The following is a 14711-nucleotide window of genomic DNA, read 5'->3' on the forward strand; positions in this document are numbered from 1 at the left end:
AATTCATCATTCACAAGTAATCAATCAAATTCAATAGCTGTATTTGAGTAGTCTTCTCTGTTTGTTTGTTTGTTTCTCTATTTGTTCAGTGGGAGTCTATCGTGAGACTTTTATGTTCAATAAAGTTATTGCTGTTGAGTCATTTCTAGAATGAGAACTAAATATCTTAAAGACCATAACTAATTTCAGGAAATTTAATATGTATATAACTTATGGGGAAAAAAACTTGGTATAAAATAAAGGGTGTGTGTGTGTGTGTGTGTGTGTGTGTGTGATTGTGATTGTGATTAAACCACTAGAGCAGCGGTTCTCAGCCTGTGGGTCACAATTCCTTTGGAGGCCGAACAACCCTTTCACAGGGGTCACCCAATTCATAACAGTAGCAAAATTACAGTTATAAAGTAGCGATGAAAGTAATTTTATGGTTCGGGGTCACCATAACATGAGAAACTATTATAGGGTCACGGCATTAGGAAGGTTGAGAATTACTGTACTAGAGCTTTGGGAATTACAAAGATGGGTTAAATAAAGTCTGCTTCCCTGAATAGTTTGTTGACTTGCTTTTCCCTCAAACATTCCCTGAACTGGATTTTTGTCATCAATACATGTGTTACGGATGTCAGAATTTGCGCCATGAAGCCTAGATTTGAATTTGGCGCCATCCCATTTGGTTTTGTTTTTTAAATCTGAGTCCAATGAGTCTGGTGCCTATCCAATGCCCTACACACTGAACACTGTGTTTGTGGTAACTGAGGTTAATAGTCACCGTTGAATGGAATATTCACTGGGTTTTTTATGAAATAGTGTCACAAAATGAGTATTAGAGAGTCCAAATGTCTTGTAAATTACTTTTAGTGGTTAAGCTCATGAAAAATTTCTCTGCTTTTTGAATGCAAGGGGACTTAAAAGAATTTTGTGGGGAAAAATTCTATTATCTTTCAGTTCAGTTTTTCCAAGAAGTTTCTGAAGACCCCTGGCATTGGAGTATATTACAAAAGTGGCATTAAGTGTAGGCAAGGAGACAACATCATATTGACCATTTTGAGAATTGATGTGTTTGGCTACTGTATTTTAGTCTCGTGTGCTCAATAGTGCTAATTTAGATGCCACATCTTAGTTGGTAGATGTAGACTTCTGAGAAAACTTGGTGTAAAATAAAGGTATCATGAGTAGGTAATTGTTGAGAAGAAATTCTGAGTAGCTATTGAGGAAGGTCATTGAGACAGGTTAGTAGAGGTGGACACAGCACCTGCCTGGTATTTGGATGGATGATGCATCCTTCCCTGGCTGGAAGATGGAGCTGACTGGTGGATCAAACTCTCAGAGGGAAATATTCTGAATTTAGTTTGTTTATTAAAATTCTATTGTAATGAAGTACTATTGTGTGTCGTGATTTAACTATTAAAGGTAAAATGATCAACAATGATTATTATTACCCTGCCAAGAGTTTTCTAGTGATTTTTTTTAATGTGAACTCTATTTTCAGTGGTCATCTTGTAAACTTGTGTATTACTTTAAAATGTGTACTTCTTAATTATAGTATATCCAGAGTTAGAGCGCAGCGTAATATATGAATGAGTGGTTTTCATTTTGTATTTGTTGAGGTCTGTCTTTATATTTCTTCAGGTGTATGTGAGATTAAGACCATTCTTCAGGGAATTCCTGGAACGAATGTCTCAGATGTATGAGGTAAAAATGCTTAAGCTAAATATGTATTTGTTTTTGCTTTGTTCGGTATACTACCCATCTATAGATCATGTATAATGGTTATTTCCTTTTCGAATTTGTAGATCATTCTTTTTACTGCTTCTAAGAAGGTGTATGCAGACAAGTTACTGAACATACTAGACCCAAAAAAGCAGCTGGTCAGGTAAATTTAATTGAGGAATAGTGGGAATGTCTTTCACACTGATCTATGAAAATTATTATGGTTCTATTTAATTTTAATGGCCATTATACATTGGCTTCATCTGGAGAGAACTGTTTTCAATGGTGAAAATAAATAAAAATTTTGAGCCCTAAAACTCTTACAACAACTAATAATGATAATACAGCTCCAGACAATGGTTCTTTAAAAAAAATACAGAGCTTGAATATATTTATTCACCATGCCATCTGTGTTTTACATTTCTCTGGGAACTGAGAAGGGAGTCAGGGTGAGTGAACCATTGTGCACCTGGTGTTTTCACTTTAAGTCTCGGAGGTACTGAAGTTTCATGGTACATCGCCTTTATAGTTAATTTAACAGAATGGACTGAAGCACGTTTGTTTGCATTTTTTAAGAGCAAATTTATTTCTTCATGAAAAGAATATATAACCTGAATAGTAATTGGGAATTACAAAAGCTCTCATTGCTAAGGTTGTTCTAATCCAGACTCAGTTCTTTGTGTGCGCCCTTGAATGTGTTTTTAATTAGATAGTACCGCAGATGATTTTAAAGTTTCATAGTTCAGTCCATCTTTATCAACTGAAGTCGGAGATATTAACACTGTAGTAGTCTTGCTAAATACTCTATAATTTAAGTGTTAATCTTTGAGGTTTTGACTAGAGCTGGAAAAGATCCCATAAACACTTTAATGGCTGGATTTTAACTTTCTCCCACAGTATCTCACCTAAACTTAATTTTCTACTATTGATAAAACAAAACAACCATTGAACACATTGCCGTTGAGTCAATTCTGACTCATGGCAACCCTATCGGACAGGGTAGTTCTGTCCCTATGGGTCTCCGAGACTATAAATCTTTACACATACTCCACTCTGCCACCAGGGCTGTTTTTTGTACTGTTAAAATATCTTTACTTGAATGGGTCCACTCTTTTCTAGCTTACACAGGTAGGAGACTTGCTGATTTTTTTCATTCTAAATTCAACTGGAATATCTTTTTTAATTAATACCCCTAAAATCAAGTTTTCCTATAGTCCTCATTATACCTTCTTTATGTATAAGCTGCTTAAACACACCTGAGAAATGGCATTTTCTGTTCTCAGAAGTTTATTGTAATGTATGCCCATTTTACCTAACTTTTATAAAAGCATACGAATTGCTTTGATCACTTCATTGCTTCTGAAGGTTCCTCTTCAGCACCTCTAGTGTTATAAGGGATGAAAACTTCCTTCTTGGGGCTTTCGTTTTACTGAGTGACAAAGCCTACTGATGCTCTTTTAATACTTCATGAATCAACACCCCTCTTTTAAACTATTTTTATGTCATTTAAATCTAAACGTTTCACATTTGTTTTATATTGATAAAATTTGGAAAAATCGACCAGGAAAAACGTTTGAATGACAGATTTAATGTTATAAATGTGTTGAATAGTAGTAGATTTAATTTGTTATAGTGAATTTGTTAAAATTCTTTATAATTTAACACTACATTTTGGTGATAAACCAAAGTTTCTTAAAGCATGGTAATATTTGGCTGTAAGGTTTAAGCAATTGCTAAGAATTTGTTTAGTCAAAGGGTAGCCCAAAGTTTGGACCCATATTTGTACTTAATCCCATAATGAGAGAAAAGTCCTCATTTTAAAATCTGGTTGGTATGTGTATGTTTCAGTATATGCTGTATTTTTGTGTGTGATTTTTAAAAATTATTTTTATTTTTAGGCATCGACTTTTCCGTGAACATTGTGTTTGTGTACAAGGAAACTATATAAAGGACTTGAATATCCTGGGAAGAGATCTTTCAAAAACTATAATAATTGACAACTCACCACAAGCCTTCGCATATCAGGTAGGAAAGGGTTACTCAGCAATTCATATTGGGACAAAAATTCAGTGAGGATAAATGCTGCCAAGCAGAACATGATACGAGAATATACTTTTTACTGGTAGAATATCTTTTGAGTATTACCCTTTCAAATTAAAGTACTGTTAACTGCATGGATTATAAGTGTTAAATTGATAATAACTCTTGTGGAAGTTTCACTTCACATGAAGTACAACATAAATGAGTGAAAATCTGTGTAAGACCTAACTGAGATATACTTCCTTCAATAACATTCTTATCAATGATCTAATCTTAAATTTTACCATAGACATGTTTGAGGTTTTTTTTAGCTTAATCATTTTTGGGGGGGCTCGTACAACTCTTATCACAATCCATCCATCCATCCATTGTGTTAAGCACATTTGTACATTTGTTGCCCTCATCATTCTCAAATCACTTGCCTTCCACTTGAGCCCTGGTATCAGCTCCTCATTTTCCCCCCTCCCTCCCCACTGCCCCCTCCCTCATGAGCCCTTGATAATTTATAAATTATTATTATTTTGTCATATCTTGCCCCGTCTCCCTTCACCCAGTTTTCAGTTGTCGGTTTGCCTCTCCACCCCACCCTCCTAGTATCTCCACTCTCACCACTGGTTCCAAAGAGATCATCCATCCTGGATTATCCCCTGTGTTTGAGAATTATAAAAAGCTTAACCAATGTCTTATGCTATGGTCTTTTTTATTTAACACTTTGAAATTTTTTTATAAACAAGCCTTTAAAGAATTTTGTGCCTTTAAATTTTTTTTTAAAAATAACTATAATAGGGATGAGCCATCCTTACAGGATGTACTGTATCATATATAAATATGTTCGTGAGGTATATTGTCTGTAATTTGCTTCAGAATAAACCAGTGCATTTTCAGAATGGGAGAATATGGAGATGAATTGGGGTGTAGATAAAATAGAAGTAGTCTTATTTCTATGTGTGTTTCAGATGTCCCTAATAAAAAGTATGAAAGGAAAAATTTATTGTTCCTGAAATGTGTTATATTAGGATACTACTTTTTCTTTTTTATATTTTGAAATATTTGCAGTATTTCATCTTGATTCCTAGATGAATGTTTTCAAGTCTTCCATCCTGTTATTAGACTCTACAGTGAAATCCCATTGAGTCCATTTGTTAAGCAGATTATTGCCCATGTAAAAGTGAAAGTATGTGAATTTTAATAGTCTTGAGTGCTCTCCATTTAGATTGGCGCTATCCTTTCATTGACAGTACCTAGCATTCCTGGACTAATGGTTCATCATTTTCTTGAATAATGGAATGTGTTTAGTTGTGCTATAGTGTGTAAAACAGGATCGGTCTTTCTTGCTTAGCTTTATATATACTTCAGATTTATACCAGAAACTCAATTAGGCATCACTGCATTCTTTAGTCCCTTATACTTTGAGTTGTCTAAGAGTGTAGCACCGCACACTCTGAAGTGTGGAGCCTCTCTTCAGATTTATGCAGGACCCCACAAGGTGGCAGCATATGCTAAAAACAAGACAGCTTCGTGCTACTCCAGGTGGGCAGGCTTTGTCCCAAGGATCACAAAATGGTTAAATCTGTTTCTTTTTAAAACTTTACCAAGGCAAAATATAAGTAAAATGATTATTGAATTATTATCGTTTTAGCTTTCTAATGGAATCCCTATAGAAAGCTGGTTTGTGGATAAAAACGACAATGAACTCCTAAAACTGATTCCATTTCTGGAGAGGCTTGTAGAACTGGTAAGTATATCATTTTGGATTTTTTTTTTCATTTTTCCTCTTCTTAGCCCAACTATATTGAAAGAAATCTCCTTTATAATTTATTTTGTATACTGACTAAATCAATTGTTTGGGGTGATTAAGGAAAAGATGTGTACACTTTTTAACCTTATATATTGTACTAAAATTATACTTCTAAGTATTCAAAACTTCATAACTTGAATGTTTTAACTTTAATGTGTTAGTGGGTTTTCTCCTACACGTCACCCAACAAGTTGTTAGAAATAGCGTACAGTTGTTTACACTTCATACTCAGGTCTAGAATTAATGCTTATATTAATTAAACTTTATTCTGGGGATTTTTACCATGTACTGATAGATCCATTTTAAGACTGTTTTATAAAATAGAAGTGAGTGCCCATCACCTCTCTTCTCATTTCTTGGTTTGGCCTTTTATTGCTTAATTGTTCTTACAAAATTAAACCTTCCATCTTTATGTTTAGCAGACTAGCTGTGCGTAAAAGAGTGATAGGTTTCCTCTGCAGAAGAATGCTATGGATCATAAAGGGAGCTACATGATCTTTCATTTCTACTTCCCTATGAGCTTTTTGAAGCCCCTTCGTGTCTTTGAAATACTTTGAAATACTTTTAATAAAGTATTGTCTTTTTTCCATACAGAATGAAGATGTCCGACCTCACATCAGAGACAGATTTCGCTTGCATGACTTGCTGCCCCCAGATTAAATACAAAGACTTGTCAGATCACTGAAGGGGGAGAGAATGCAGAACCCTTTTGGACTAAGACAAAAACATTGCCATTACTGTTGAAATTTTGCATTTTTGTACCCCGTCTTGCTTTTCTTATCTTTGGTGCCCAATGATAATCAAGGGTTACAGAGAGAGACTTTATCTCAAGATTGAACACATGCAGTAGGTAGGCTAAAACAGAAGAGTCTTTAGAACTAGTGCAACTCCAGTGAAGTTTTTTTATGTACAGGACATCTGCAGTTTATAAAGAATTCTGTTTCTGCCACCAGCAGTTCGACCTGTCGTCACACAGGATTTTATGATAATGACAGAGGTGAAAATGGACTTTGTTTTCTCTCTGTTTGGTGCTCTAAGTGGGTTTGTAGCCACTTTTCTGTTACTTTTAAGATTCTCATTTCAACAGGAATGGCCAGTAAAAGTTGTTTTATTTTTCCTGTTAAGGTTTATAACCTTTTTACATTTTTGACCTGTATTAGATTAGATTTTCATTATGCATTCCTTTTAGTTGAGGCGCTTCCTAGTTTTCTGGAAATAGTTTTTAGTTTTTTATTATACATTTGGATGGCCGTTTTCCTGCTTTGTCTGCCTGCATATTGTATATTTGTTTAAAAATATTCTCTACTTTTAGTCCATGTAAGTTTCATTTAGAAAGACATACATTTATATTTTGTTTCTGTAATATTCTACTGTAGGTGAAATCTTTTCCAAAATCAAGAGACTGGGTAGATATGAATATATGAATGACTAATATTCAAAAGATGTAAACCATTGTGATAGCATGTATTCCAGACGGTAATATCTTGCAATGGCACACTGATTTAATAGATAAAGGTATACCTCAGACTTCACTGTGCTCACCAGTCTTTGAGGAGATGGAGTCGGGTGCCTGTGGGCTTGGTTTGGTGACCGCTGCCTTTGGCCTGCTCCAGGAATGAAGTATTCAGCACAGTGGCTCAGTGTTTTTCGTTACTTTGCATGGGCTGGTCGTACCTCTGTTATGCTCTGGGTTACAATCGATTCAAAACTACGTGTAACAGGCTTGGTACCTCACAGTAGCTATGCATAATCCTGTGGCACAGTACACTCCCCAGCCACCGACACAGTTAATATGCTCTCATAGTGGTTTTCTATGCTATATGAAAATGGTCTCCAAGCCTTGGCTCTCTAATGCAGCTACCATAAAGAGGTTGATATTTTTATAGTGGGGTGTAATCTCCTTTTCGGGAGGCTTTTTATGGAAGGTAGAATTTGTAAAAGTTAGTATGCTTTGCCTCTCGACTGCATTAACATGCCACAGGCTCAGACTGTTTTTGTGTAAAGGATGTCAAAGAACGGCACTTTTTCTAAAGAGAAGTTTGATATTTTGTATGCTTGTTAAGAAAGTACAGTATTGGAAATTAAAGGTGGACAACTGATAATTGAGGAGTATGTCAATTAATTTTTTATGTATATTACCTGTTTACTTGTACAACTTTCTTGTACAAATTACATGCAGCTTCATTTTCAAATGAGTCCTTAAAATAAGGAAATCTTTTTAGGAAAACATTTAATTTTGTATTTTTGATTTTAAAGGCATGAGTATGTCCATTTTCAGTGTATTAATGAAGATTTTAACTTTTCATCAGGTTGAGTGTTTTCTTCCTATATTATCTGTTGTGTATGTAGTTAGCATATTGTGTCACTGAACTGTTAAAAAAATTAGCATGTAGAGCAAGCTGTTTTGTGGAAAATCCTTATTCATTAAAAAAATAATCATGGCAGATTTTCTGCAAAAAAAAAGCATTTGCAATTCAGAATACTGATTTTTTTTTTTAATTATTTAAAGAAAGGTATTTTGCTTGCAGGAAAAAATACTAGAGATTCATTTTAATGAGAATCTTTGAAAATGTATTTATCTTTAGGGCATCTGGGCATTTTTATGCTGTTTGTCTTCTGTCTTTCTTGAAATAAAATGTACATAACGTTACCTTTACATATGCTCTTGCTCAAAATTGTAAACCTGGTTACATTTCTCCCTGCTCCCTTCCCTTTAATGCTCAAGCAAGCAAACCCCAAAACCCATTCAAGGTTTGTACTTTCAGTGGGCATTGTAATTGCTGGAAGTTTGTCTGGTTAAGTCAGTATCATTTCAAAGGGCTTTCCCATACTCCAAGGAAAATACAAGTCTATTATACACTGTGCCTGCGAGCACTTTAACAATGAACACCAACTTTTAACTAATCATTTGATTCACGGGAAAGCTGTTTTCAGTCCCACGCAAGGAGAGCTAGAAGTCCACTTACAAATGAATCACACGTAGCGTAGCTTCTGTAACGGAACGGAGGAATTTTATATGGCCCGAGAACATCCGACAATGATTCCGTTTTTCCTTCATTACTGTATTGGAGTCATTTTAAATTTGTTAATACAAAGCTTTAAATAACCTCTTGTTATTTAAAGAGACCATTTGTTGTCCAGCTTTCCTCCACCTATATAAAAGCTTCATCTTTCCATTCTTTTTGTTTTTGGTGCGTGTTATCTTAAACACTTGTATTTAATTAAATATAACTGTATATTTTATAAATTGAGATACGCCCAGCCCTTCAGCTCACAAAGGACATGTGAACTGTTAAGCGACTGACTAGTAAATGGTGATACCTGATGGGACACAGCAGAAGTGACCTGTGTCCACATGACCACTCTCAATACATATTGAAATTGTGGTATTTCCAATGATAGATGTCTGACTTTTAAGACATCCTTTTAAATATTTGTATCATTGTTAGGATGTTCTAATCAGTTGTGTTTTTTAATTCCATGTAATATATGTAGCTTTGATCAGATTATATCACGATATTTCTCCTTGGGTCCTAAAAGAGAGTTATGACAATTCGTAAACTTAAATTGTTTTATATTAGCTAGTATATGTATATTTATTTACCTGATGGCTTTATCTGTTTCCCAATATTTGTTTGGGATTGTTGAAACCATTGTAACTTCTATAAATGGCTATTTTCTTGTAACTGTCAGTGAAATGAATATGTACATTGTTTGCTTTTTTATATTTTTCTGGGTTTTTTATTTTTGGTTTAGGGTTAGACATAGAATGGTTTTAAAACAAAATGCCTTTGGCCAATGACTTTTTTAGCTAGATGTTACTTTCAACCTTGTACAGAAACTCATTTTCATTGTTCTGTCAGCTTACCTGAAAACAGAGACTTCATCTCATCCATGAAGAAAGCATTTCATTACTTCTACAAATCTTTCCAGCGAGCACGCACACAGTTCTTCGTAAGGACCAGATCTCTCCCACGTCCGCGTCAACCACATGCGGCTGAGATGTGAAGGACACTGAAGCCCTCGTGACTGTACTACTATGATGGTATTATATACTGCATCAAGAGCTAGTGACGGTTCTCTAGCCCGGCTTCTCTTTGTCTTCCTGGGTATTTATTTGTTAGTTATCTCTCTCAATCTTGTCTATCTAAATTAGTTAAGAGTTACCCATCGAGTAACTATGCCAAGCAACTAGGAAAGAATGTTTATTTCCCCTTATAGGGGAAGAGCGGACTGGGAACAAAACCGTGTGGGCCCGAAGGCCTGGGGTTGTTATTCCTTCACTCTTACTCCTCTCGTGAGCTAGATTTGAATGTCGTATTTTTTCAGTGCCGATACGCTTACGTTATTACTTTGATGTCTTCCCTGAGTTGAAAGCCTGCGAAAGTACGTTCTAAGAGTTCAGAACAAGAACCACAAAACCAATATTTGTATTTAGATGCTACTTCAATTATTGGAATCTAAGTATCACGAGGCAGCATTTTTATAACATGTTTCTCTGGATCTTGAGCTGCAATCGCCCGGAAGCCAGAGTTCTGGGGATGTAACGTGTTTGGTGATCCTTTTTAAGAAGGGGTGAGAACAACGAACGTGCAATAATTCGTTTGAGAATACAATTTTGAAACCGGTGTTTTTCATCAGTAGTTCCCAACCTTGTGTGTTAGGATTACTTTGAGGCCCACCTCATGGAAACTTGCGTCACTGAGCCCAGAGGGGAGCCTGGCAGTTAGGCGCCTCTGAGAGCTAGGTGTGGGAAATCACCTTTAAAGCACGTATTGTAAAAGGCAGCTCTCTTTGCTTTTTTTAAAAGAAACTGGGCCCAGGTTTCACAGGATCTATTCAAGATACATAGAGGAAGAATAAAGAAAATTTAGGCAACTGCTCACTATCATTTTTGTCATATTAAAAAAAATTTTTTTTGCATTTCTAGCACTTGAAATAGCTCATCATATCTACAGTGGAAGGACATGTCCCTGAATGAAACCATTATATATATATTAACTGTAAAATATTTCACTATTTTTTTATTTTATAAATCTTTGTAGAAATAAGCAATGGAATACTGCTTTCATCTTTTGAATGGGATTTTTCAAGGCACTGTCCTTTTGGCATTAAGGTAGGGGGGAGTTGATATTCTCTTTACCTGTTTCCACGAAAATCAATATAAAGTCATGGACATTTAAAAATCTCAATTTAATTTCTACTTATTTACTATGCAGTATAGCCATGAACAAGTAATGTAGATTTAGTTTTATCATTCAATGCCCTGCTCACCCTACCTCACAGGGTTGTTGTGGGGATAAATAAAACTTTCATGGAAGCACTTTTCTTTGATGATATTTTATCAGCCCTTGGAAACAATATAATTTCTAACAACTTATATTTGTACCGTGATTTTTTGTGACAAATCTATAAATAGTTTGCTTTTAATATTGGTCTTTAGGACCAACAATCGAAACGTGGAGTGGGATCGGAGATCAAGGCACAGCATAAGTCAAAGAGAAGGTTACCCTGAAGTACAGGGGTATGGAATAGGGAAGGTGCTTCAATCTAAGTAGTCTGCAACATTTTTTAATGTCTTCATATTGTATAATTATATTTATCAATCAATGTGATCAGCCAGTAATACATGTGCTTACAAAATGTAAAAGGTATAGAAAGAAACTAATAGTTTTTACTAAGAAAATTTGAACCAAGTGTACTGCTTTTACAGATTAGAAAATCTAGAATCCAGGTCTCTTAGTTACCATCCTGCAAAACAAATGCTTTTGAAAGGCATTTTTAATTTTTGGATCTACAGTGAGCAAAGGGAATGAAATGATCTGACCTGAGAAGTAGAAATAAGGTGGCAAGACAGAACGAGATTGGAGAAGTAAGCTGGGGGATTTGTGCTGGATATAGTGAGATTTCACTGGAGCCAATGTAGCTGTAGTAGCGCTCTGGTCCCACCTCAGTATGAATTCCAGAGACCCTACTAACCTCATCCAACTCCAAAAGGTTGGTGCATTCAAAAGAGACTCACTGCTGTGGAAATAATTTTAAATAAAGGGGCTTCCGATTAGTGCACTTGATCAGAGCAAGCAGCATTAGTTGGAGTCATGTCCCGAATTTAAATCCCAGCTGTCACTAGGTCTTCGAGCCTCGATTGGGTGATCTGTAAAGTAGCTGGGCTGGGATGTACTTTTCAGAATTCTGTTTCAAAGCTTGAGGGTATACTATAAACCAAAAGGCAATATACTCAGAGCAGTGAAGGCGTTTAGTATGAGCAGGAGAAATGGAAAGGACTGTCCAGGGCCTGCTGTGTGAAAACAGGGCTGGCGCAGGCATTACAGTCAACGAAGGCAGTTGGTACAAATGGGGAGCCTGTTCAGTACAGTAAGTTGGGGAGTAAGGAAGAAACTGGAGTATTGAATGGTTTGAGAAGTTGCTATTGGCAGCAAAGCTTTAAAATAATGGTGGTAAGGGGGAGCCCTTCAGCCGATGAGCCAAATAGGAGCAGGGGCTACCATACCATACTACAAAACATTCAAGAAGTTCATGGAGGAATTCCTTATCTTTCCATTTTCTCATGAACTTTAAAAACCACCTCATATAATAAGTGTTAATGATCTGAGTCGTGTAGTGTGAAGGCAGTTTAACACTGCCTCCCAATAGTCCAGATACTCTGAATACGTGAGTAGCAGGGTGACATGGAGCTGACCTCGAGCCCATCTAGTAGTGGAGGTTGATAATGTCGGGAAAAGGGTTCAACAGCTTTGACAAAGCTAACACAATCGAGTTCGTGGGGCAATACAAAGGCTTCACAGTTACTCCCTGAAAGATTGTATGTTTGAGTCCAGGCAGAGGTGCCTCTGGAAAGCCCTGGCAAGATGTTAGACATTCAACCATTGAAAACAATAGTTCTATTGGTAATGATATAAATCATGGGTGGGTTTTCTTGGAAAGAAATGTGTCATTTAAAATCCCGAGACTTAAAAATAAAATCCTGAGACTATCAAAGGGATCTAAAGTCAGGTAATGGGAGTGAGGGAGTGAATCTAGCAGGGGAGTAGAGATTTGTCTTAAAAGCCACTTTGCTGAGTAGGTAGGGATGTGCAGGAAACCAGCGATGAGCTAATCCTGCAACTTTCCACACACTCCCTTTAAGATGGACAGGCCTGGAGCCTGAGAAACTGGTAAAGTTCTGGAGGAGCGTGGCTGGTCTAGTTTACCAATTTGTGTGGATTTGGGGCACTCCCCAGTACACGACGTGTTCTTCCCATTGGCCAGACAAAAATGGGAAAGTGTTCTCTGATTTTATGGCTTCCTGTAATTGTAAGTATGCAAAACTGGGAATTGAACAGAGGTGGATGTGGTTTTTCTTTGCCTTGTAAGATTCTTTGGTACATAGAGGTTTTGTTTAAATTGGGAAAAAAAACATAGCTCTAAGCATCTCTAAGAAAGATGAGACTTTCTATTCACCAAAAGAGTTAGTCTCAGAAACTCATAGGGGCAGTTCTGCCCTGTCATAGGGTCGCTGTGAGTCGGCATTGACTAGTGGCAGTGAGCTTGTTTGGGGTATTCGATTACATATATGTCTATATAATTGGTATTAAATTTAGATGTATATGTAATTTAGTGACCGTGGGTTTTTACCCGGCTATATTTGTGACTGAGGAGCCCTGGTGTAGTGCTTGTGCATTGTGTTGCGATCCCCATAGCCTGCGGTTCTTGCGAACCATCAGCAGGTCCAAGGAAAAGACTGGGCTTTCTCCTATAAATTACACAGTCTGAAACTCACAGGGTGTCTCTGAGTCAGCACTGAGTTTGGCTTTTTGTTGTGGAGTTTTGTTTTGTTTGTATTTGTGATTAAAACTGTGAGGTCGAGAGAAGAGACTCAATTCAGTCACTAGGCCAGGTGGCTTGCAAACAGCAGTTTCTTTCTTGATTGGGTGCAGGCGGACTGAGACAGAACGGAATCAGCCTTGGTGCCTTTATATAATGCACAGAAATGAGGAATGGGCCGGGCCCTTCTGGGTTGAAAAAAATGCATGTTCAAATCTTGTTGGTCAATTGGCATCACGAGAGCTCCAGGTAGTCATTTCCGGTCGTCAACATTTGTGGTTCGCTGATTCATTCATGGTCGTCGTAGTCCTTGGTTTGCTGGGTTCTGACAAAGGGACATTCTTTCCGGTTTGGGCAGAACTTTATTGGGTGGACTCGGACAAATATGGAGGAACTTTGGTTCTTAGCAGACTCTATTAAGCCTTACAAAAACCTCCCCCTTTTCACCCCTACCCACTTTCATCTTTCCGAGATGCCAAATCTGATACTGAAAGCACTTCCATTTGTAAAAAGCACAAGCAGCTGGGCTTTAGAGTTGACGCTTCTGCAGGTCAAGGTTTTAGTGTTTCACTCGTCCAGCTGGTGGTTACTGATCACCTACTCTGCTTACCCGTAAAAATATGTAAAATAAAACGTAAGAACGGAATGATACTGTTAATTACCCTTACTGGGCTCCCCTAGAGGTGAACACATGAATCACAGGTTTGTTTTAGGAGCTACTGTAAATGCAAAAAAAAGGGGGGGGGGGACCTAGCCACATATTTTTTCCTGCTTATTAAAATTATATATACATATGCCATGCGCAAAACGAAAAACGACAGGATGAATAACGTTCTCTAACGCCTGCTTCAACCACATGCCGAAGACACGGCCGTATCTTCTTTTACCCAGCACCGTCAACCCTCCGTCTTCTACAGCATGTGGCTAAGCCACAGCTAACGTTTTTGTATTCCCGGAATCCCAAAATAGTAGTTGGTACATGGTTGACACTTGATAATTATTTATTGAATAACAGAAGGCTTCAATGAATCCACATATCCAAACCAAACTCACTGCCATCGAGTCAGTTCTCACTTGCAGCAACCCTACAGGACTGAGTAGAACTGCCCCTGGCTGTTTCCAAGACAAAAGCCTCGTCTCCATTCAGTTATCCAAACATGAAGCTCAAGAAAACTAGTTCCCACTAATCAAACTCAGAAGATGAAGACCGGTAAGCCAAATTTCAACTTTATTTACTACCAGCAAGTTCCTTTTTTTTTTTTTTTGAGTTTTATTGGCATATACCTCACATCATACGATAGTTTGGTCACATCAGAAAGAGTTGTACAATCACAATCAATTT

At 37.0% G+C, this 14711-nt stretch overlaps 1 protein-coding gene across 2 annotated transcripts in view; it reads left to right on the top strand.

The window, feature by feature from the left end:
- CTDSPL2 (CTD small phosphatase like 2) overlaps positions 1 to 10925 on the top strand; it is an 80081-nt gene extending 69156 nt beyond the window's left edge. For both annotated transcript variants that reach the window (XM_045286503.1, XM_004709399.4), the window contains exons 9-13: positions 1627 to 1689; positions 1791 to 1870; positions 3606 to 3732; positions 5387 to 5482; positions 6140 to 10925. In XM_045286503.1, coding sequence (XP_045142438.1) covers positions 1627 to 1689; positions 1791 to 1870; positions 3606 to 3732; positions 5387 to 5482; positions 6140 to 6205 — 432 coding nt within the window. In that variant the 3' untranslated portion in view covers positions 6206 to 10925. The remainder of the gene's footprint in view (positions 1 to 1626; positions 1690 to 1790; positions 1871 to 3605; positions 3733 to 5386; positions 5483 to 6139) is intronic.
- The last annotated feature ends 3786 nt before the right edge of the window (positions 10926 to 14711 follow it).

The sequence above is a fragment of the Echinops telfairi genome, unplaced genomic scaffold, assembly GCF_000313985.2.
Source record: "Echinops telfairi isolate 266 unplaced genomic scaffold, ASM31398v2 ScPeMD7_8;HRSCAF=38, whole genome shotgun sequence".
Lineage (NCBI taxonomy): Eukaryota > Metazoa > Chordata > Mammalia > Afrosoricida > Tenrecidae > Echinops > Echinops telfairi.